The sequence below is a fragment of the Populus trichocarpa genome, chromosome 14, assembly GCF_000002775.5.
Source record: "Populus trichocarpa isolate Nisqually-1 chromosome 14, P.trichocarpa_v4.1, whole genome shotgun sequence".
NCBI classification, from domain to species: domain Eukaryota; kingdom Viridiplantae; phylum Streptophyta; class Magnoliopsida; order Malpighiales; family Salicaceae; genus Populus; species Populus trichocarpa.
In genome coordinates, this window is record NC_037298.2 from 8,069,547 (window position 1) to 8,090,983 (window position 21,437).

The 21,437-nt window shown below is 34.0% G+C and overlaps 4 protein-coding genes across 8 annotated transcripts; 2 read left to right on the forward strand and 2 right to left on the reverse strand.

Moving 5' to 3' along the window:
• On the forward strand, positions 1–7,901 carry LOC7455428 (histone-lysine N-methyltransferase EZA1). Of its 4 annotated transcripts, none has more exons than XM_024584759.2 (17): positions 1–157; positions 570–671; positions 763–1,028; positions 1,300–1,458; positions 2,014–2,098; positions 2,221–2,370; positions 2,468–2,515; positions 2,655–2,726; positions 3,397–4,064; positions 4,421–4,571; positions 4,988–5,208; positions 5,374–5,505; positions 6,498–6,585; positions 6,686–6,733; positions 6,816–6,944; positions 7,247–7,324; positions 7,395–7,901. In XM_024584759.2, exons 1-17 carry the CDS (start codon positions 119–121, stop codon positions 7,584–7,586), a joined length of 2,628 nt encoding a protein of 875 aa, XP_024440527.1. In that variant the 5' UTR covers positions 1–118; the 3' UTR covers positions 7,587–7,901. The 4 variants fall into 4 exon arrangements, with proteins under 4 accessions (XP_024440527.1, XP_024440526.1, XP_052303088.1 ...); XM_024584758.2 differs by having other exon boundaries at positions 82–193; XM_052447128.1 differs by lacking the exon at positions 1–157 and adding an exon at positions 221–239.
• A 168-nt stretch (positions 7,902–8,069) lies between these two features.
• Positions 8,070–9,781, reverse strand: LOC18105272 (protein trichome birefringence-like 6). The gene is made up of 4 exons (XM_052447024.1): positions 9,612–9,781; positions 8,598–8,735; positions 8,231–8,497; positions 8,070–8,148 (listed from the first exon to the last, which is right to left on the reverse strand). The coding sequence occupies exons 1-4, from the start codon at positions 9,779–9,781 to the stop codon at positions 8,070–8,072; spliced, it is 654 nt and encodes a 217-aa protein (XP_052302984.1).
• A 1,072-nt stretch (positions 9,782–10,853) lies between these two features.
• On the reverse strand, positions 10,854–13,596 carry LOC7495214 (uncharacterized). The gene is made up of 2 exons (XM_024584763.2): positions 12,978–13,596; positions 10,854–11,695 (listed from the first exon to the last, which is right to left on the reverse strand). Exons 1-2 carry the CDS (start codon positions 13,420–13,422, stop codon positions 11,145–11,147), a joined length of 996 nt encoding a protein of 331 aa, XP_024440531.1. The 5' UTR covers positions 13,423–13,596; the 3' UTR covers positions 10,854–11,144.
• A 5,068-nt stretch (positions 13,597–18,664) lies between these two features.
• LOC7495215 (cytochrome c oxidase subunit 5C) lies at positions 18,665–20,297 on the forward strand. 2 transcript variants are annotated; one of them, XM_024584462.2, is made up of 2 exons: positions 18,665–18,819; positions 19,895–20,297. In XM_024584462.2, the coding sequence occupies exon 2, from the start codon at positions 19,912–19,914 to the stop codon at positions 20,101–20,103; it is 192 nt and encodes a 63-aa protein (XP_024440230.1). In that variant the 5' UTR covers positions 18,665–18,819; positions 19,895–19,911; the 3' UTR covers positions 20,104–20,297. The 2 variants fall into 2 exon arrangements, with proteins under 2 accessions (XP_024440230.1, XP_006375433.1); XM_006375371.3 differs by having other exon boundaries at positions 18,741–18,917.
• Positions 20,298–21,437: the final 1,140 nt, after the last annotated feature.

Sequence of the window (21,437 nt, forward strand, 5' to 3'; positions counted from 1 at the left end):
ATACAAACTAAGCCACGTCATACCACATAACACGTGTCGATCTCTTATGTGACCTTTTTTTTTACTTTTTCCACTCTCTCTGCCACTCACTTTCTCGGTGGAGAGTTGCAGAGCAGCGATGGTGTCAAAATCAAGCGACTCTGCCTCTAAATTCAGAGTCAGTTTCCTCACTATATTCATTTCTCTGATATCTGTAAGACTGTTTTCAGGTTTCCTTTACGTGATCCTTGTGTGATAAGGTCATTTATTGATTGACCAGAATTAACATAATTATGATGATCCACACTTTCACATAGAAAAAATAATGAAAATTAGTTGAAGCTATCAATCTTATCAGTTTTTATTTTTGGAGCATCTGATAATCTCCTAATATTTTTTAATCTATTGAATGTGTGCCCTGTCCAGCTGCTGATAATGATATATACAAAATCCATTAATTACAGTTGTGATTCTATTATATAATTGCTTGCTTTTATGCTCTGATTTTTTCTTCCTTGATTATATATTCAATTACTACTTTTTTTCGTTCTTGATTATTATTTTTACAAATTGCTGATATGTATGGGCAGAAATCAGATGGAGAACCGTCAAATAACGGTATTGGAAACCTGACATACAAGATGAATCAGCTTAAAAAACAAATTCAAGCGGAAAGGGTTGTTTCGATAAAGGTAAGTTGGTGAAGTTTTATCATATTCAAGAGTGTATGACTAGGTCGATAATCATATACTGCAAAGCAATTCATGTTTGATTTTTGTACAGGATAAAGTTGAGAGAAACAGAAGGAAACTTGTAGCTGATGTTTCTCAGCTAAGATTAGCAACTTCAAGAACGTTTGTGGGGCAGAATGGAGTTTCTAAAATGATTTCTTTGAGGATCGGAGCTCCTCTTTGTAAGTATGGTGGATTCGCTCAAGGATCGGGTGATAGAGATCTTATCAATGGTCATGAAGTAGCAGTCTCAACAAGTACCAAGCTTCCGTTTGTAGAGAAGATACCTCCGTATACTACCTGGATATTTTTGGACAAGTATGTCAGATAGTACATGCTCAATTTTAACATATTTTACCCAGTGATGAATAAATAAGCAAACAAACAATATGTCAGTTGAATTTACCTGTTGAGTGTTCTTGTTTGGTGTCGATTCCTCTCTTTTTTTAACTTGGAGAAATTTAACCTGCAATGTGTTAGGGAAAATAATGCAAAGCATTTAATGTTTATGTTGGCTCTCTCATTTAGTTGTACATATGCAGATTTTATTTTTTCTGTTATATCTCAAGTATGCATTTATGCAGCACAGGAATCAGAGGATGGCTGAAGACCAGTCAGTGGTTGGCAGGAGACGCATATACTATGATCGACATGGCAGTGAAGCTCTGATTTGTAGTGACAGCGAAGAAGACATAGAACCAGAGGAAGAGAAACATGAATTTTCTGAGGGCGAAGATCGCTTTTTGTGGTAATCTGATTGATTTGATTTTGGTACATATATTTTGAATGCAATATCTGCCATTTAAAATTCAGGATAGCATGGTTACATTCTTAATAATGAACTGTGCTGCTCTCTTTCCATTTTTTTCACTAAACTAGCAACCTATGCTGTTGAACAAAATCAAATTAACTTTCACACGAGAATATGTCAAGAACAAAAATTAAGACCCAAATAAAAAATAAGGCAGATCAGTTTGAAAGCTGTAAGACTCTTAGATTTGATTCTTATTGTCGTTCTTAGTCTTCCAAATTAAAATTAAGGAAGATCAGTTTGAAAGCCATAAGACTCTTGTTCATTTGATTCTTATTGTCGCTCTTAGTCTTCTAGGCTGTGGTAATAGTAGTTCTTCATATTCTAGAGTACCTGTATCATCAAACTTGTTGCTTTTAGTGCTTAAACCAGAGGAAGAAATACATAAAATATGCTATCTGTCTGATCTTGATGACACCACCAATTGTAATCAATTAACAATTACTTACCACCAGTCAAAGTACTTCACAATGTGTCTGTCGAATTTGGCAGGATGGTCTTTCAGGAACTTGGACTAGCTGAGGAGGTGCTGAATATTGTTAGCCAGTTTATTGGAGTTGGCACTTCAGAAATCCAGGTAGTATTAAAGAATTTATATCAACAACTTTGTGTTTTGAACTGCTTCCAGCATTCCTTGCTTCTATTACTTTGAGGTTATTGAGAATGGTTTCCTGTGGCTTACTGAGTTTGATATTGTAGGAGCGTTGTAGGATGCTCGCCGAAAAATATAGCAATGACCAAAATGTCAAAGATTCTATTGATTCAGTATCTGAGAGGGGCATATCTCTGGAAAAGAGCCTTAGTGCTGCTTTAGATTCTTTTGATAACCTATTCTGTCGCCGTTGCTTGGTACTCATTTCTGGCCTTAATCATGAGGTGAATTTTACTGAAATGATTCTTGAATTACATCAACCTTGATGTTTTTCATCTTGCATATATTGAACAGCTATTTGACTGCCGCCTCCATGGCTGTTCCCAAACTTTGATCAATCCTGTGAGTAGAAACCTCCATTATATATGCGCTCTGTGTGTGTGTGTGTGTGTGTGTGTATAACACACACACACACACACACACACACACACACACACACACAGAGGTGTTTTTATATCTAATAGGAGGCTTTGCTTGGCAGAGTGAAAAGCAGTCATGCTGGTCTGAATATGAAGATGACAGGAAACCTTGCAGTGATCAATGTAGCCTTCAGGTGTTTTTTTTTATCTGAGCTTTTTGGGTGAAAAATTTCTCTTCAACGTTTTAAACTTTCTGCAAAAATAGTGTGATGCTTTTCTGGTCAACAAGATCTGTGTTTAACTGATTGGAGCTTTAAATTAAAAACAGTAGGCCAGATGAAGTCTTATACGTGCCAAAAATTATTATAACTGCAGATAAGAGGGAATAGGAATAGGAGAGGTCAACTTTCTGTGGTATATGATTCTATGCTCTCCTTTGCCTTTTCTTTTAATCTTTTTTCATGATTACTGAAATATGAGACTGCTATTTACATATATGGAGCTGGTAACTAATTGTGCTGTCTGTACTGCTCATGTAAACAAGCCACTCAAAGTTACTCTTTTATTCCAAATTAACTTGTTTGTTGTGTCTGTGCTGCTCCTGCAGGAAAGTTGTACCATATTCTGTTTTAAGTACTTATTATTCTTTATAGATTATTTGTGCTATTGTGTCTGTATGCACACACTCTTATTTACTACTGTCATTGAAAATTCATTCACTCCCCAGGGACTTGGCTGATCATGTGGTTACCAATGACTTCTAATATATCTTTTCTGCTGCATATTCTGTTATAGTTTTCATCTGGAGTTCTTGCTTTCTGCTTGGAAAATTTAGAGTCTGACATTAATATAAATGCCTTTCAGCTAAGAGTTCTCAAAGACTTGCCTGAAGGTTCTGTTAATAGTCCCTTGCATAGGACAGAAACTGCAACTTCAGCAGAGGAAAAAAAGACTGCAGCAGCCTCAGATGCTGAAGAGCCAAGCAGTGTTGACCTCATGATAGATGAAAGACATATTTCAGAGAAAGAAATAAATGTTATTTCAGAAGCTGTTGGTAACTTGGAACCTGCTTCTGGAGCTCTGAATTTGGATATTTCTGCTATGGTGATACATAACCAAGAATACATGCGAAAGCGCAAAGTGTCACAATGTACAGATATAGCATCAGATGACTCGTCAAAGTTTCCTGAAGATACGCAGGATTTTAGTAAGAAACAGAAAAGATTATTGCATTTGGATGTCGCTGCTGAAGATATATCAAGTCCTGATTGCGGGTCAACTGCTAAAAAAGCAACTGATCAAATTGAATTTCAGATGACCACAAAAAAGACTACCAATGTTTCCTTTGAAATTGCTTCTTCTGGCACTGAGGAGAACATTGGGGATGGATCAAAGGATGTCTTTGAAGTGCCCGAACCAAAACGGTCATCCTCAGTAGAAAGACAAGTGGAAGGGGTTTTAAAAAAGTCTGAGTGGAAGCCTATTGAAAAAGAACTTTATCTAAAGGGAGTGGAGATATTCGGGAAAAACAGGTATGGGGTTGCCTATATAAATAACATTTCATGCATGCATGCAGGTAACAATTATATGTGTCTTGAGATGCCTTTCTCATTGGTAGGTGTCAAATGACTGAAAATTGTTTAATAGGAAAGAGCAATCCATGTTCAGTTATTAGGAATCTGGATGTACCCTATAAATTCACGTTATTAACCAAGTGTTATATAATATGATTATGTTAGTTCCAAAAGAGCAGCAATTTTCATCCCTCTTCTAATTAACTTACTGGAATTGAAAAATTCAATATAACTACACTTTTCTTTTGTACAGAACAAAACTTTTATGTGTTTATGTTTCATGTTGCACTCAAAGTATGATTTGTGCTTTGCAGTTGTCTTATTGCAAGGAACTTACTTTCAGGCTTAAAGACTTGTATAGAGGTGTCCAGTTACATGCGTGAAAGTGGAGCTATGATGCCTCATAGATCTGTTGCACCAAGATCATTTCTAGAAGACAGTGGGAAGATTGATATAGATTATGCGGTATGCATTATTATTTATGATATTTCAGGAAGGATTATACTACTGTATTCTCAAGTTTGCTTTTCTAAAGGACACCAAGTGTCTCAACTATCTCTAGTTTCCTGTCTTTCTTGGAGTCTTGCAAACGATTTTTCAGGAAAAGATATGCTTCCCTTGACAAAGAAGGGTGGTAGAGAATCATGTTCATATATTTGTCAGAATAGTAACATTAACTTCCAACATTATTTAGCAGTTTCTGTTAAATATATTGTCATACTTTACTACTTTCCATTCTCCTCTCTCTGTCTTCTTTCCTTCCAGTTCCATAGGGGTCTATCACTATCCATTTTCTTTTCCTGTAGGTTTCTGACCTTTCATCCATACGAGTTGGTTCTGCATTATAAACCCATCTCTTTCTTACCTTTTGTTTCCTGTAGGAGCAAGATATGCCAACAAGATCACGTTTACTTCGTAGGAGGGGAAGAGCACGGAAACTTAAATATTCTTGGAAGTCTGCTGGTCATCCATCATTTTGGAAAAGAATTGCTGATTGCAAAAATCAGTCCTGTAAGCAGTATACACCTTGTGGATGCCAGTCAATGTGTGGAAAACAGTGCCCTTGTCTGCATAATGGAACTTGCTGTGAGAAATATTGCGGGTATGTTTTAAGTATCTTTCCATAAGGTTACTACTTACTACAGACGTTCATGCAACATGTATATCATGTAGAATAGTTTCTTGTGCACTTGTACTAAACAGCATCTTTATGAGTAGTATTTGAATTAGGACAGCGTTTATTACCAGTCTACTTTAAATTCTTCAGGTGCTCGAAAAGTTGCAAAAATCGCTTCAGAGGATGCCACTGTGCAAAGAGCCAATGCAGAAGTCGACAATGCCCATGTTTTGCTGCTGGACGCGAATGTGACCCGGATATTTGTAGGAATTGTTGGGTTAGGTAAAGAATTTTATATGATCATACTTGATAAGCATTGTTTCATATGGGAATATCCATACCTATATTGCTTTTCTGTTCTTATATGAGTGTGCTTCTGTTAAAAATTATGTCATCAAATTGTCAAGTTTCTCATGCCTACACATCACCTTTTGGCATTAACGCAATCTCTGTATCCTCAAAATTTTTGAGAATGATAGTTTATGCTGCACGCACACCATACTATAAGACCTTAGTGTCCATCAGGAGTGGCAGATTGAAGTCCATGTTGCCTCCAGAACAAAGTTTGATGAGATGCCCTTTTTTTTGGCCTGACCAGTACATGCCTTCCAAACTATAGGAACATTTACATGGTGGTCTAAACAGCTGGTATGAAACTATTTGAAGCCTTTCAAAGACTGTCACCATAAGATGACTGGATATTAGGCCCATAGGCTGTCTCAAGTGATTAGATGGTTGGGCAGGGGTTGGGTAGGTCATCGGTTAAAAGATTAGCGCTGAAAAAGATGGTTCACAACTGAAGATTAGTGGTCTCGGAAATTGATCTCATTTTATCAAGTCGTAAGAATTTTGAGTTCTTGGGCTTAAGTAGTGTTTTGAATCCTGAACTGGAGCCAAGCAAACAAACATTTGAACAATGCATCAGTCCAGGTCTTTATTTCAAAGTCTCCAGTTTTGGAGCTATCTGGTACTAGTGACGGTTGAGGGATTTTACATATCAAAAAAAGAAAGTAAAGCGTTAGTTGTTTGACTAATTATGTCAGTCATGGAAACCTTTCTGTCCTGAGTTAGTATGCACTCTTATTCAGTGTCATGGATCTGATTAATTGAACTATTTGATCCATGATCTGGTAGCCTTTACAATTTGATCTCTGATTTGAGTTAATTAATCCTGGGCATCTATCGATGGCTATGATTGCTGACTTTTCATCCCATTAACTGCCACTTCCTTTAATTTTTGTTTATTTTTTCAAATTTGTTTTGTTTTTATGCAGCTGTGGAGATGGTTCATTAGGAGAGCCTCCGAAACGAGGAGATGGCCAATGTGGAAACATGAGGCTTCTTCTAAGGCAGCAGCAGAGGGTAAGTCATTCCGAAAAACTTACTGTTATTTGTACTAATATTATAGATATGTTCTGAAAGAAATTTTCTGTTTTCCCATTCTTTATGTTTCATTCTTCAGATCCTCTTGGCAAAATCTGATGTTGCTGGATGGGGAGCCTTTTTAAAGGTATTACTGCCTGCATCTGTTTCCATGTTCTTCATTACCTGTGTACTAGTTCTGTGCAATGAATTTGATGATGTGATTTCAGAAACCCGTCAACAAAAATGATTATCTTGGAGAATATACTGGTGAATTGATCTCTCATCGAGAAGCAGATAAGCGTGGGAAGATTTACGACCGTGCCAATTCATCATTCCTTTTTGACTTGAATGATCAGGCAAGTGATAGTTAATTATTACAAAATAGATAATTCCATGTGTAAGAACATAATAATAATGTCATCCTTTGAGATCAAATTCACCTCATGTTCAAAATGACTGCTCTTTGACAACTGAGCATTGGAGTGATGATATCTAACATGGAGGACTAAATTGGTTTAGAGTTTTGGAAGTTCAATGCAATTTGCAGCATCAATATATATATATATATTACAGGATCTATTTTCAATGTGATTTTCTGAATCTGTTTTCGTGGCCATCCTCGTGAATTAATGTGGCTTGCTATTTTTATTTTTATCAGTTTGTCCTTGATGCTTACCGGAAGGGGGATAAGCTGAAATTTGCGAACCATTCATCAAATCCTAATTGCTATGCAAAGGTATTCAAGTTTCGACATGTTAGTTTTTCATTCCTCGACATTGACTGAGCTAATATGTTGAATTATTTAGGTAATGCTGGTAGTAGGAGACCATCGAGTAGGCATCTTTGCAAACGAGCGTATAGAAGCTAGCGAGGAGCTATTCTATGATTATCGTTATGGGCCAGACCAGACACCTGCATGGGCTCGAAAACCTGAAGGTTCCAAAAGAGATGATTCCACAGTTTCCCAAGGTAGAGCAAAGAAACACCAATCTCACTGATTGATTATTGGCATGGCTTGATGTTATGGAGCATGTTTCTGTAATTGTAGGGTGTATTTTACCAGTCACTTGTCATAATGAACATAAGCGTATACTGAGCTATGCCTGGCATTTACTTGTACATATATATGCACGCGCGTGCTTCCTGTGAATTTGACTTTTTCAATAAGACAGGCTAGCAAAGGTCAAACATTATTATAGATATTGAGATTGAAACTGATCTTTCAGTTTCCTGTAGAAGGCAACAATATAGGATGAAATATGCTGTTTTCCATTTATAATTGCCATGTTAAGAAGACAATATTCTTTTCCTGCTTTCTTTGTTTCTTTCTTTTGAGATGGTTTAGCAATTGTTTTGACTTTAACCTTAAGCTTCGAAGCATCTAATGTGCATTATTTGTGCGCGGTGCGCCCAGGCGTGTGTGTGAGAGGCTTGGTGATTCCAGAATGATGAATTTCTTTCAGTTTCCATTAAATTGAATCTCAACCAAACACCTCAGCCTCCTTCGCAAAAGAAAGAAAACGAGAATTTCCCTGTGTTTCTGAGACGCTACATGCCTGCCTACAAGTTTAAGATGCAGAAAAAACTAAAAGAATGTACAAGCCAAGACGTAACCCCTCGTTTAGATAGCAGGTGAAAATACAAAAATTCATTCCACGTATCTGGAACACCAGGAACACACCGGTGGCTGCAATCTTGAATGCTCGAGCGCTTACCAGCATATATGGATGGATGACAATCTATCCAAAATCCAGAGAAAATGGTTATATTTAAGAAAGTTACTGGAGTTTTCTTGTGCTCGATAATCTCTTCTACAACGGAATTCTTTTCACGGTAGCCCATACTTGAAGTTTCATTGAGAGGTTGAGTAGCTTCCTTGCAATGCCCACCCGAATTCCATTTTCCGCCCCTGTTTGACGCATCAAAAACCACTCAACAATTTCATACGTGGAGTTTAAAGCATTGATCATGACAGCACTAAACAAGCCTGAAATGTGAAGGCGCCGAACTTCGAAAGAAAACTTTCAGTCTTTCTCGGATTAATGTGTCTATCAACCCACGATGCCCAAGTCATCGGAGCTCTTCTGAAAGCTATAGACACATCAAGCTGGGGATGAACTTGGTTACCTTCCTGGTAATAGTTGATCCTGTTTCAAGGTCAGCAGATGTTACAAACGACACAGTATAGACACAAAGAAGCAAAGATATTAACAAAAGCTAAACTGCATGGGGATTTTACTGTAGCTCTACACATAAATTATTATGGATTTTTACAGTGAAATTATTCTTTTATCCTTAAGTGACTTAAATTTAAGCCTTTCATCTAGGGGTATTTTGATCTTTTTCTCTAACTCGATGGTCATTAAAAGATTATTTGGAGGTATACGTGTCTTTTAAAATTTTTTAACACAGTAAAAATACATTTTCACCTCTAGAGTCAACAAAATTTAAAACTGTTGACCAAGGGTTTTACAATATTCATAACAGTAAAAATATTTTCTCGTCTCCAAGATAAAAAAAAAAAAAATAGGCTATTGGACAAGGGTATTTCAGGTTTTTAACCTTAGAAAAGATTAGAAAAAAAAAATTGTCTTTAGGGATATTTTGATATTTTCACATGGATATTTTGTGTAATTAAAATTATCATGAGGTGTTCTCGCCATGCAGATGGTGCATGTAACACCACCCAGTGATCAAATGTGGTGCATGTAGACTTATAATAATTGTATTTCTGTCAATGATCAATTTTTTTTATTTTTTATTTTCTTTTCCTAACTAAAATGCATAATTATCTTTATTTTTGTTTTTATAGGATACTCATTTTATTGGTCTTGCCAAAGAAAGAGGGTTATTTCCTGCTGAATTCAAGAAAGGATAATTCTCATAATTTTTTAAACCTGTTAAATTTAAGTTTATCGGTATTCAACTGTACATTTATAGTCCTGCAAAACCAAACTCAGAAAACAGCTACAAATCCAACAAAGTAACTTGTTAGTATTGCAAGATCAGATCTCACCACAAACTTGAAGCTATAATTCCCTTTCTCCATGGTGATTTTCCTTCCATGGGTCTCGTAAACCTTCTTCGGATCTTTAACAGCTCCCATTAACATACACAGCACCGATTCCCATCGATCCCTGTTAATTGAATCGCCAACAAAAACTAGCCTCTTCCCTCTAATCAAATCCAGCATTTCTGTCGCCTTGAATCTGTGGAATTGAACAACCCCCCACGAAAAGAAGAGAATTCTCAACATTGCACGTTTGTCCTTTCCACCAACTATACACTCAATTAAAGTCGTCAAGTCCCTGGTTTTTCAAAATAGAAGGAAAGAAAGATTGTATGATGTGATTGATGGACCTTGGAATGTTGCAGTCTTGAGGTTGCCATCCCCACCTCATGTAATCTTTATCCAATCTCACATTTCCAACACAATCAAACCAAACGACATTATTATTTATTTTTGTATTTTAAAAATATTTAAAAATAATTAATTTTTTATATTTTTATTTTAAATTAATATTTTCAGATCATTTTAATGTACTGCTGTAAAAAATAATTTTAAAAAATAAAAAATATTATTTTAATATATTTTCAAATAAAAAACAATTATTACCACACTCTCAAATATCATCATGCACTAGCAAATGTCATCCTGCACTAGCGAGGGGAGGGGAAAAAAAAACCTCCTCCACGTTCTTATTTTTATTTTTTTAATCCAAAAGGTTTAGAAATTAGACGAGCATGAAAAAAAAAATTGATAAATTCAAAGTGTTTTAGGTGCTTTAATGGCTCGATCATCGAGCATATCGAACCCTTTTTTTCGGTGTGTGTGGTGGGGGTAGATAAACTAACATATAACTTTTCAGAAAGAAAAGGAAAGGTAATCCTCGTGTTAGGTATCTATGTTTTTTTCTTCTTTTTTTAATTCTCCTTTGTCGTTCTCTCAGGAGAATAACTTGAATAATACTAAGAAAATGCATTTTTATTTTTATGTTTTAAAAATATTTTACAAAAAAAATTATTTATTTTTCTTCAAATTATAAGCATTTTTATTATTCTAGTATTTCAAAACAAAAAATACCTCTAACAGTGTACCGTCTGTAACCAAGAAAATGCAAGAATGGGAGGCACAGCTGGATGGGACAATGACGTGGAATAATCAATAGATTGATGTACGTAGTAAACAAAGTCGTCAAATTCTGATCTGTTTGATTCGAGAGACCAACCTCACCAACCATTCTATTGTAAACTCTGCCACCATGTATTCAAATCATAATGTTATATCACTTTGAAAACCCAGTCCTCCTTGGTGAGCAAGTAATTAAAATAACACGAAAACAAGAATATTTTCAATACACAATCCTGATCTGTCCCGAGGATTCTCCCGGGGAAGTTGAGGCCAGGCTTGGAGAACAGAATGCTTCACTAGTGAACTGAAATGTTCTGTAGTCTGTAGCGATACAATATTACAGATCCAAAACCAGCAAGGAGCCAGTTTTGCTACATGAAACTTCAATCGGATCATATAACCAACAACTCAAATTGCCCTCCTCTCAAATAGAAAAAACAGCCTCGACAAGAGCATGCTTCCTTTTAGGGTATCCCATACCAAGCAAGTGGTTAAGATAAACCCTCCCATCCTTGACAGTTGCTGCTGTTGCCAACCTATGAGCAGGCCCCTTAAACTTTGCCACAACAGACGCCGTCTCCCACCTATCGGAGCTCTCCACCAGTCTCCCGGAAGGATTTCCGGCAACTACAAGTTTAGTTGGAGACAAGAGTTCTAGACCATCTCCAAATGCAAGTGAGCCTCCGGCTACTTTAATTAACTTGACTTCATGATCTTCCTTGGCTATGTCAATCTTATATAACATGCCACTAAAGGTATGGATGACAATCAAGAACCCATCTGGGTGGTAAACAATCCCATTTAGCCCAATCAGGTTCTTGTACCACTCTTTCGCAACGAAGTGTGGATTTCTGATAAAGGATACGAACTTCCCATCCGCCCCAACCTTCCAAATCTTATTGGATTTGGCATCAGTAACATAGGCATTACCTTCTGCATCAACTGCTACGTCATCGGCAAAGGATTTCTCATTGTCTACAAGATTGAATGCAACGAATTAGGCAGAATCAACTAAAAATCATAAAGCATGCTTCAGGTCATCATTTTATTATCAATTAGTAAGAAACCTAGATGGCAAATGTCATAAGGTGCGTCATTCTATTAACTCACTATAGATGAGGAAGGAACTAGAATTTCATAAGGGGGGTGTAAAAAAAAAAAGAAACTAGTAGGATGATTTCAAAATGAGTTGAATTTAGACGGATTAGTTTCGATATGAAAGAAACCTCCCTGTAAATTTAAGTTTTGTTTGGCATTATGATGTTTTTAAAAATATTTAATTTTTTTTTAGTTTTAAGATAATCTCAACCACACTCACTCACAAACAACCCTCTAGAAGAATCAAAGATGGAAGTGGAAATATGAAATTTTTGGGAACGCCAAATGCTCAACCATCAAGAAAAAATAAAAAATCTAATGAACAAGCTGGAATCTTTCTAAGACTTTAGGGGTGGCATGCCCGTCACAGCCACTAGCTAGCACTACCTACCTTGTCCCCCAGATCATTTAATATTTTTAATTGAATAATGGACACCCAGCCGCATGGTACAATCACTGGGAGGGCCAACCACCCTGGTGGAATTTGTTGTGTCTTGCCAGAGGGGTAAAATTGTCTTCGGAGAATGTGTCGCGTCGTGGTTCAACCACCATAATTTATTAGCAGGTAGCGTCATGAAAAACTACCCTCAATTCAGAGTCGCAACTTGCTAGAGTCCTTTTTCTCTGCTTCTAGAAACAAACCTACCATGAACAAATATTCCATGCATGACCAAGACTTCCTTTCAGTGACTCTCCTTAATCAATATAATTCGACAAGTTTCGTCAAAGATGGGGTAATACATGTCTTATTTTATATAATATCATCCGTTTTTCCTTCTAAATTAAAGTCAGGTATCATTGCTTTTTACAATATTTTTATTTTAAATATATTAAAATAATATTTTTTATTTTTTAAAATTTACACCGGTTAAAACAATCTAAAACATTAAAATAATAATTTCATAAAATAATAATTTTGATTTTTATAAAAAAAACACCTTAACCAAGCACGCCTGAGCCTTCTTGAAAGAAGCAACCTTATTATATTTTCTTTTTAATTACGAAATTGCCCTAACATCCCTCGAGAAACTGGACTGCGTGTCGTCTATGGCATTCATAAAAAATTGTATCGAATTCAACTCGGACAGGAAAAGTGATTAGCCAAAAAAAACAAAAGGAAAGGAACCAAAAGAGCAGAAGAATAAGGATAATAACGTGCCTGAGCCACCAAGTTTGGTAAGAAACAAACGATCCCACGTGGACAAATCATAAGCAGCGAGGGCGTTGTAGTTGTTCCCTAATACATCACTAATAGCCACCAGAAGGCGATTCCTCGGCCGGTCAACCACGATACCAAGAGAAGAGTTCCCGGTCAAGTCAGGGTCTTTAACCACCGTGACTTCCTTTAAAACAGCCTCTTCCAATGACGATCCATGATCTTCGGGGACGGCGATCTCGCCGATGCCACCTTCCATGAAGGAGACGAGGAATCGACGGTTTAGATCATCCCACTTGGCGCTCTCGCGGAAGAATCCTGAGCTGTGGTAGTGGTACACGTGGGTTGGCGGCTTGGCGAGCTCCATGGAGATAATAAAGGCAATAGGAATGGCTGAGATGAGCAAGAGAAAGAGGAGGGTCTTTGTAGAGCAGAGTGAAAAGGCCATTGTTGTAGAGATGGAGCAGAGTGGTCTCCCTGGGCTTCTGATTTTATCGTGAGTGGGGCAATAGAAGTTAGAGATGGGCAAAGGGTAGAGATGAGATTGGAACAGCCTGGTGGTTGGATTTTTGTATTGAGATATGGAGTCATAAGCTGGTTAACAGCATGGATGTGACTTTTTCTAATTGGATTCAAGTAAAATGTTTTAATAAAATAAGATATGTTGATGGTTAAGAATTGAATTTTAAAATAAATGAATTTTATCTTCAAAAATTATAAAAATAAATTAGAGTTCAATTTTTTTATTTATAATTTAAAATAAAATTATTTAAAAAAAATACTTATCTATTTTTAAAAAAAAATCTTAAAAAAATAAAATGATGATAATGATAGTAATATAAAAAATAAAATGAATTGAATTTTATTTTATTTTTTTTCAGTTTTTAAATTCAATTTATTTATTAATTAATTAAATTAATATTGTAATTAAATTTAATTATGGTAAAAAATTGATTTCGATAATTCTACTTTACTTTGTGATGCTGGTTTTTATGGAAATGGCTTGATTATTGATTTTGTCATTGCCATCCGGATTTTATTTCATAATGTATTTGATTAACATGATAAATTAATTAATCAGTGGAAGTCTAGCAAAATAATAATAATAATAATCGGAGCACCCCGAAACTAATAGAAAAAGTGTAGTCTTGGCCTTATACATGACATTGATAGATGATACACTTCTATTTCATATTTTAATATTTTTTAATGCTACCCGTGTAGTTTTACTAATTTATTTTTTAATCTTACCAAGGTTTCTAAAGAAAGTTATTTTTTTCTTTATTTTTTTCTTTATATTTTATTTAGTTTAGAAAATTAGATATTATATATAATTATTTTATTTTTTTCTAATTGTTTAGAATTTTTATTATTTTTCTTTTATTTTCATGTTTTTAAGTTTGTTTTCTTGTTTGTTTAAAGAGCTGTAAAGTTCTTAGATAGAAAAGATACTTGAAAATAAATATTCAATAATAAAATTATAAATTAATGTTTTCGTATGATTTGTTTTTTTGGAAAAAATTGTATTATTATGCTTGTTATCTTTCTTATATTGTTTTCAGCACCGTTTGAAAACGCGGTGCAAACAACGTTCCCTCAATTTTCAAAAAACAATTATTTTTTTGTATAAAATTAATATTTTTTTAGTGTTTTTAGATTATTTTGATGTGTTGATATCAAAAATAATTTTAAAAAATAAAAAAATATATTATTTTGATACATTTCCGAATGAAAAGCATTTAAAAAACAATCGCAACCACACTCTCAAACACTCTCTTCATCTACATTGATTGATATCAGAGCTTTGTGTAATATGGTATCAAAAATCAATGATTTTTAGTGATTGCAGAGTGTTTCTTTAACGGTAAAGAGACGTGCAAGAATTTGTGATATAAGACATACAAAAATAAATTGCATAATTGACTCGTAGATTAGAAATGATGTCATGGAGGCAAGTTAAAATATTATCTTGTCAATTGATAGAAATGAGAAAGAGAAAATTGGAGAAGCATGAAAAAAGTGATCACAAATTCATAACCGTTTTTGAGAATCTATTTTGAGGTACGAACATAACAAACATCTTTTTTATCAAGATGGGTATTATGGAGATTTTGGTGATCCTACACGTGATGAGATAAACGTGGATTAATATTCTCTATCAATTTATAATGATAATTATGATGATAGTGATATCATATACAATGACAGTAATGATAGTGAAGATACCATCAATGGTGTCTCCGTTGATAATTTAGAGGTTTAGTGCAAGAAAACACATGGAAGATGTCTGGCAAAAGAAAATTATTGATTTAAACTATGCAGATCATTTTGATTACAAGTTTATTGTTATCACAAGGATATATGTGTGTTTAGGATTATGTGAATAGAATATGAATACATGTTTATCTTTTAAAATTATTGAATATTTATGTTACTATACTTATTGTGATATTCACGTTTCAATAATATGAATTTTGTTTTAGAACCATCGCATGCATGACAGGAGTGGTTCATAGTTTTTGTTCACTTTTTGTTATATAGTTCTAGGAAGCATATCCTTATATTTTATAATATTCAAACATTTATATAACTTAAACTGGAATAAATGAATTTAACTTTAAAGTTCATATGATCATGTTCCATATACGCGTGTTTATCTTATTTATTCTTCTATAATGATATTTATTGTTCAATATGTTATAAATATTATGGTTGTGATTGAGTTATAAGATGTGAGATATTAGAAATATAAATAGGTTATATATCGATAACTAAGGACCTTCCGGTATAAAAGAGACTATACTGAAATTTTGATAGAAATTCCAAGTGAAAACTATATTAAAAAAATTATGTTGTTTCTCATTTAATATGTAATTAGTGTTTTATCCCCCAAATGTTACACCCAGAATCTCCTGCGGACCTTCCCAGCATCAAATCAGAGACCGAATGTTCCTGTTTCCCTTCTGTAGCTCATTCATTACGGGAGAGTTTTTTCAATGATCCATAACCCTAAAGCAATATATCACTTATATGATTCAACCAGAACACTTTGCAAAATCCTCGGCTAAAATGTACAGAGAACCTGTAAATTATTGGCTGTTTTGATTTGTGTTTTATAGTTTTTTCTTCTCTCTTGATCATAGTCTATAAACTATTGAGTCTTCAGGTTACGACACTTTCCACCACCGTTCTTCTCTCTGATTTTACTATTCCGGTCATCAATTTACTCCAAAATACCAACCAGACAATTCTTTTGACCTCACAAACAACATTATGAAATAGAAAATCTAAGATGAAATTTAAAATTCTCAAGTCTCAAAATCTAGTGATGGTTGGATTCAACATGTATTATTTCACAATGTAGTTGAAACTATATTTTATCCTAATCATATTTTAAAAGGTGTTTGATTAATCAACAATTCATGTGGGTCTTACTTAAATATATTTATTGAAATATTGATTATAAAAAAAATATAATTTATATATATATATATATATACCTGTTCAAACCACAAAATTAACACAATATCAAACCTATGTATTAATAAACTTATGGCAGCAAAATTTTTCATTTTGTGGAGCTCTCGTAAATAATAGTGATAGAATCCTAATAAAGAGGTGCTATTTCAAACATCAGATAATTTAAATATTAAAATAAAAAAAGTGTGTGTTAAAGTGTAAATTAAAACAAGTAATAGTTCAATCTTTATACAAATTGTTCGTTATCTTCTTCGGTGATGATCCCCACCTGATCTCCATCATCCATGAACACCACCTACCGACACCCTTTATCATTTCAACATTAGCAATTCTAGAGGTATCCACGTGCTTCAAAATAAAATATTTTAATGGAAAAATCACACCAAATATCTCATAGTTAGTTTATATTATTTTATATTTTGCTTTTATTGTTTTGAAAATTACATGAAATATATATTCTGAATTTTATCAGTTATTTTGAACTCTTGAGATTAAATTTAGTTTTCATAGTTAAATCAATTCTTGTATTTGAAATTCTTTTGAGAGTATTAATTTGAACTCCAAATAAAATTTAAATCTTAAAAAATAGATAAAAATAGATTGATTTCAAATAAAAATACTATTACAGAAATATTTAATTTAATTTTCTCTCAAAAACCATGACTTTACTGTTTTTTTTCCCAACAAAAACTTTGGTTTTTTGTCTCAAGAAAATTGCCTTCATCGTATTATTCTTTATGTGGGATGTTCCCGGTTTGCCGTAGAGGGAAAAAAAAGAGAGAAGTAAAGCCATGGAAATAAAAGACAATTTATTGATTGGCATTGTTGTGCTGTCAATACAACAAAGGTACATATAGGGAGTGAGTGATGGGAGCTATTTTTGGACTTTATTGGGTGGAGTAGACTGAACCAATAATGAATTTTATTATTATTATTAACAAAGAATAAATAATATTTAGAGAAAGTATATCATTAGTCTATCATAATGGATTTATAAATGTGTGTTTCTTTGCTAAGAGGTATTGAAATATAATATTTTTTTTTATAAATATATATTTTCAATGATGAATAACTTATTTAAAAGTAGATGAAATAGTTTTGTTGGGTGAAAATTATATGAAAATTGGTATGAGAATATCTTTATTACTAAAAGAAATATTTATTTTTTATTTAAATTTTAAAATTAAATTAATCTAGGATATAAACTACAATTTTCTAAGAAATAAAAAAAAATGATTAAATTATAGGATACTCATGACAATTTACTTAAGGGAATGATTTACTTAAAATCTAATGATTTACTTATGAGAATAATAGTCCATTCAGCACGAATGATTTACTTAAAATCTAATTAAACATGGATCTGGTTTTAGTATACAAAAGGGAAATAATTTAGAACACTAATTTTACCATATATAAGCACTTGAGGGCGTTTGACAATGTGTTTGAAAAATATTTTTTTAAAAAATTGATTTTTTTTTAAAATTAATATGTTTTTGATGTTTTTAAATTATTTTGATGTGCTGATCTTAAAAATAATTTTTAAAAAATAAAAAAATATTATTGATATACTTTTCTAAATAAAAAATACTTTAAAAAACAACCATAACCACACTCTCATACACACCATTTATCTAACAAGATAACAATTCCAAAGCGTCCATAGCGGCTGGTGCTTCAGCAGAGACTTCAAATGGAAGAATCGATGATTTATTGCAGGACCGGTAACATTCTCTGTTACAAGATATTGGTATAGTATTTTGTTTAAAAATTATATTAAAATTATATTTTTATTTATTAAAAGATATTTTTAATATTAATATAATAAAATAGTTAAAAAAAAATATATAACACCATGTAAACAAAACGGTATATTTATTTTTGTGTTTCAAAAGTGTTTTTAAAAAAAATTGAAATTTTTTGATTTTTTTCTTTACTTCAAATTAATATTTTTTTTGATTTTTAAATCATTTTGATGTAATGATGTCCAAAATAATTTTTTAAAAATAAAAATATATTAATTTAATATATTTTCAAATAAAAAACACTTTAAAAAACAACAATAATTATACTCTCAAAGAATCAACACTCTAAAAATACATTTGAACCAAATGTTTATCGTCCATTCCCTATCTCGAATCATTTTAAATCCAGAAGCCCAGCAATGGCCCAGTTATACATCCCAAATGGGCCCATGCGGTCCTCCAATTAACGTTATTCCTAGCCCCGGTTCCGGATACAAATAGCCTCACAAACAAGCGCCGTCAGCGTCAGAGAAAGACACGAAAGGTAAACGTCACGCAGGTTATCGCGTCTCATTTCTCTTGAACCTCCGTAATAATCTTCTCAGCGCAGTTCAATTAAGGTCAGCAAACCCTAGTCTCTCCATCCATCCCTCCCTCCCTCTCGATCTATCTTGGATCGAACTCTTCTCTTTATTAGTCACCCTGTCATTTTATTTAGGTCTCGATCTATCTATCTATTTTTTAATTTCACGCGATTTGTTCTTACTGTTCAAGTTTCTATACTGTAACTTTACATGTCACTGGAAGAAATCTCGCTTTATCTGCTTCTTTTAATTCAATCTTGCACTTGCAAAAAAGAAAAGAAAAGAAATCCAATTTTACAATTTTCGCAATCGGGATGTTGTTTACAGATTTCTATTTTGATATTAATTATTTAATCGTGATTTTGATTAATAATTATGCAAAACGAATAGATGTGTGTGAATACACTTGCTGGAAAGTAATGAAATAGACGAGGGTTTTTTCACTTTTGAAAATTCTCTTATGTCTAAGAGAAATTAAAAGCTGGGTGTTTGCAACTTGTTCACTGATGGGTCAAACTTGAAATGAGTGATTGGATTATGAATTAAAACCAAGCATGAGTAGAAGAATTATAATATCTTATAGTTTACACACTTACTGCTTCAGCTCTCTGTCAATAGGCTGGATGTTTTATAGTTATAGCCATAAGATTTGTTTAAGTGTCTGCATCAAATTTTGCAATGTAATTCGAATCAATCTCCCTTTTGTTCTCTTAGCCGCTCTCTTGCACTTATATCTGTTACAGGGTAGATATCTGTTGCTTGATTGAATTGTTTAATTTAGGAATCTTGGTTACAAGTTGCATTACTTATTTTTGTTGTCCATTGTTTTGCTCCCTTTTTTCTCTATATTTTCACTCGTTAAAAGGAGTCCGGTATCATATGTTGTCTTCTAGAAGTAGCCAATCATGCTTATTCTTTTTTGAAGGGGCAATGGAGTAGTTTTAGTCTATGCTAATAGACATGCGTCTATAGAGGAGCGCCCCCCCCCCCCCCCCCCCCCCCCACCCCAAACACACAGAGAGACACTGATTGGCTTATTGCAATAGTACATTTTTATACTTTTCGTGAATTCTTCTTTGGGTGCTAAGAACAGAGAAAATGTCGCTTGCAGATTACTAGCGAAGTGAAATGGCTGGCGGTAGGGTTGCTCATGTGACCTTGAAAGGACCAAGTGTTGTCAGGGAGCTTTGTATTGGATTTGCACTTGGCTTGGTTGCTGGTAGTCTTTGGAAAATGCATCACTGGAACGAGCAGAGGAAAGTGAGATCATTTTATGACTTGCTGGAAAAAGGTGAGATCAGTGTTGTTGTGGAAGAATAAATTATGTCCTATTCCCCTGCCTCTGCCATTGTGTTATGGACAGCTTCAGAAGTATTCTGTTTTGTCTCCCATGTCATAATTTTAAGCTGTGGGTGCTTAGCCTTCAGACTTTGAAGAATAAATTTCTTGTTTGAGATGTGCAGCACACAATTGTTTTACATGAATGTGTGAAGTTAATGCCTTTCACTCTGTCATGTGCTATCTCCTATCTTATCGTGATTCTCTTATGGTTTTGTTACCTGAGATATTAGTTTTTCTTTTTTGGTTGTGCAATTTGTGCACAGCTAGATCATGAAATAGAAATGCAATAAAACTTGAAGCTTGATGGGTTAACTGCCATGCTAACACGTCTCGGGTTTTCCTATGATCCCAGATAAAAACTTTGGGACAGGTCCCAAAATGCTTTAGATCCATTAGAGGCAGCTTTTACTTCCCCGGCGATGAAAGAAAAATGGAATGCATGCAAGCTAACTAATAATGTTCATCGTAATTTTACTGTCGATATGAGAGATTATAAACAAGAGTTTTTCTACTTCCAAATTCCTAAATTGAAATAACTTGGGTATTGTAAAACCATGTCATAGACCTTTGCTAACATAACTTGCATTGTCTCAAATCAGACTCAAAACCAAAATAGTTGACTATCGATAAAGCTCCCTTTATCTCCTTTTGGCCCATATTCCTAGTGGGTGCTAAACGAACGGCCTGTTGCAAGGAGTTCTGTCTATGGCATCTTAGCACATGTGCAAGATAAAAGCAGCTAAAAGGAAAATACATATGCGATTCACAAGCCTCATGTTATGTCTATATATCTTTATTTTGACTCAAGATATGGAGTAACATTTCGTAATTTAAACACAAGTTATCTTTCGCAGATTCCACGTAGAAAAATTAATTCAATACTTGTGGAGGGCACAAGGGTAACTAAGTTATCCAAAAATATACCTTTAGGACAGCTCAAATAGTGAATCTAACCAGTATAACTTTAGGACAGATCTCACATGAGAAGAAGTATTAACCATGAAGACAAACCGCTGCAGAATCATGAACTCATTTATCAGCAAACAGTAATCAGTTAGGAATGCTGCCATGTCTGACGACAAGCATACATTAACAGTAACGATGAAGGGGGATACAGCAGGATACCATGGCCTTAAAAGTTCTAAGCAAACACAATGTGGCAGAATTTACGAAGCAAAGCAAGAGAATTTACAAGACATTCCCTGCATATATTTCCTAACCGACAAAAGGGAACCTAGAAAACATCAATCGAAACTCATTTCAGAGGCTTCCAAGTTGAAATTATGAACGAGTAGAGCAAGAAGAGACAAATT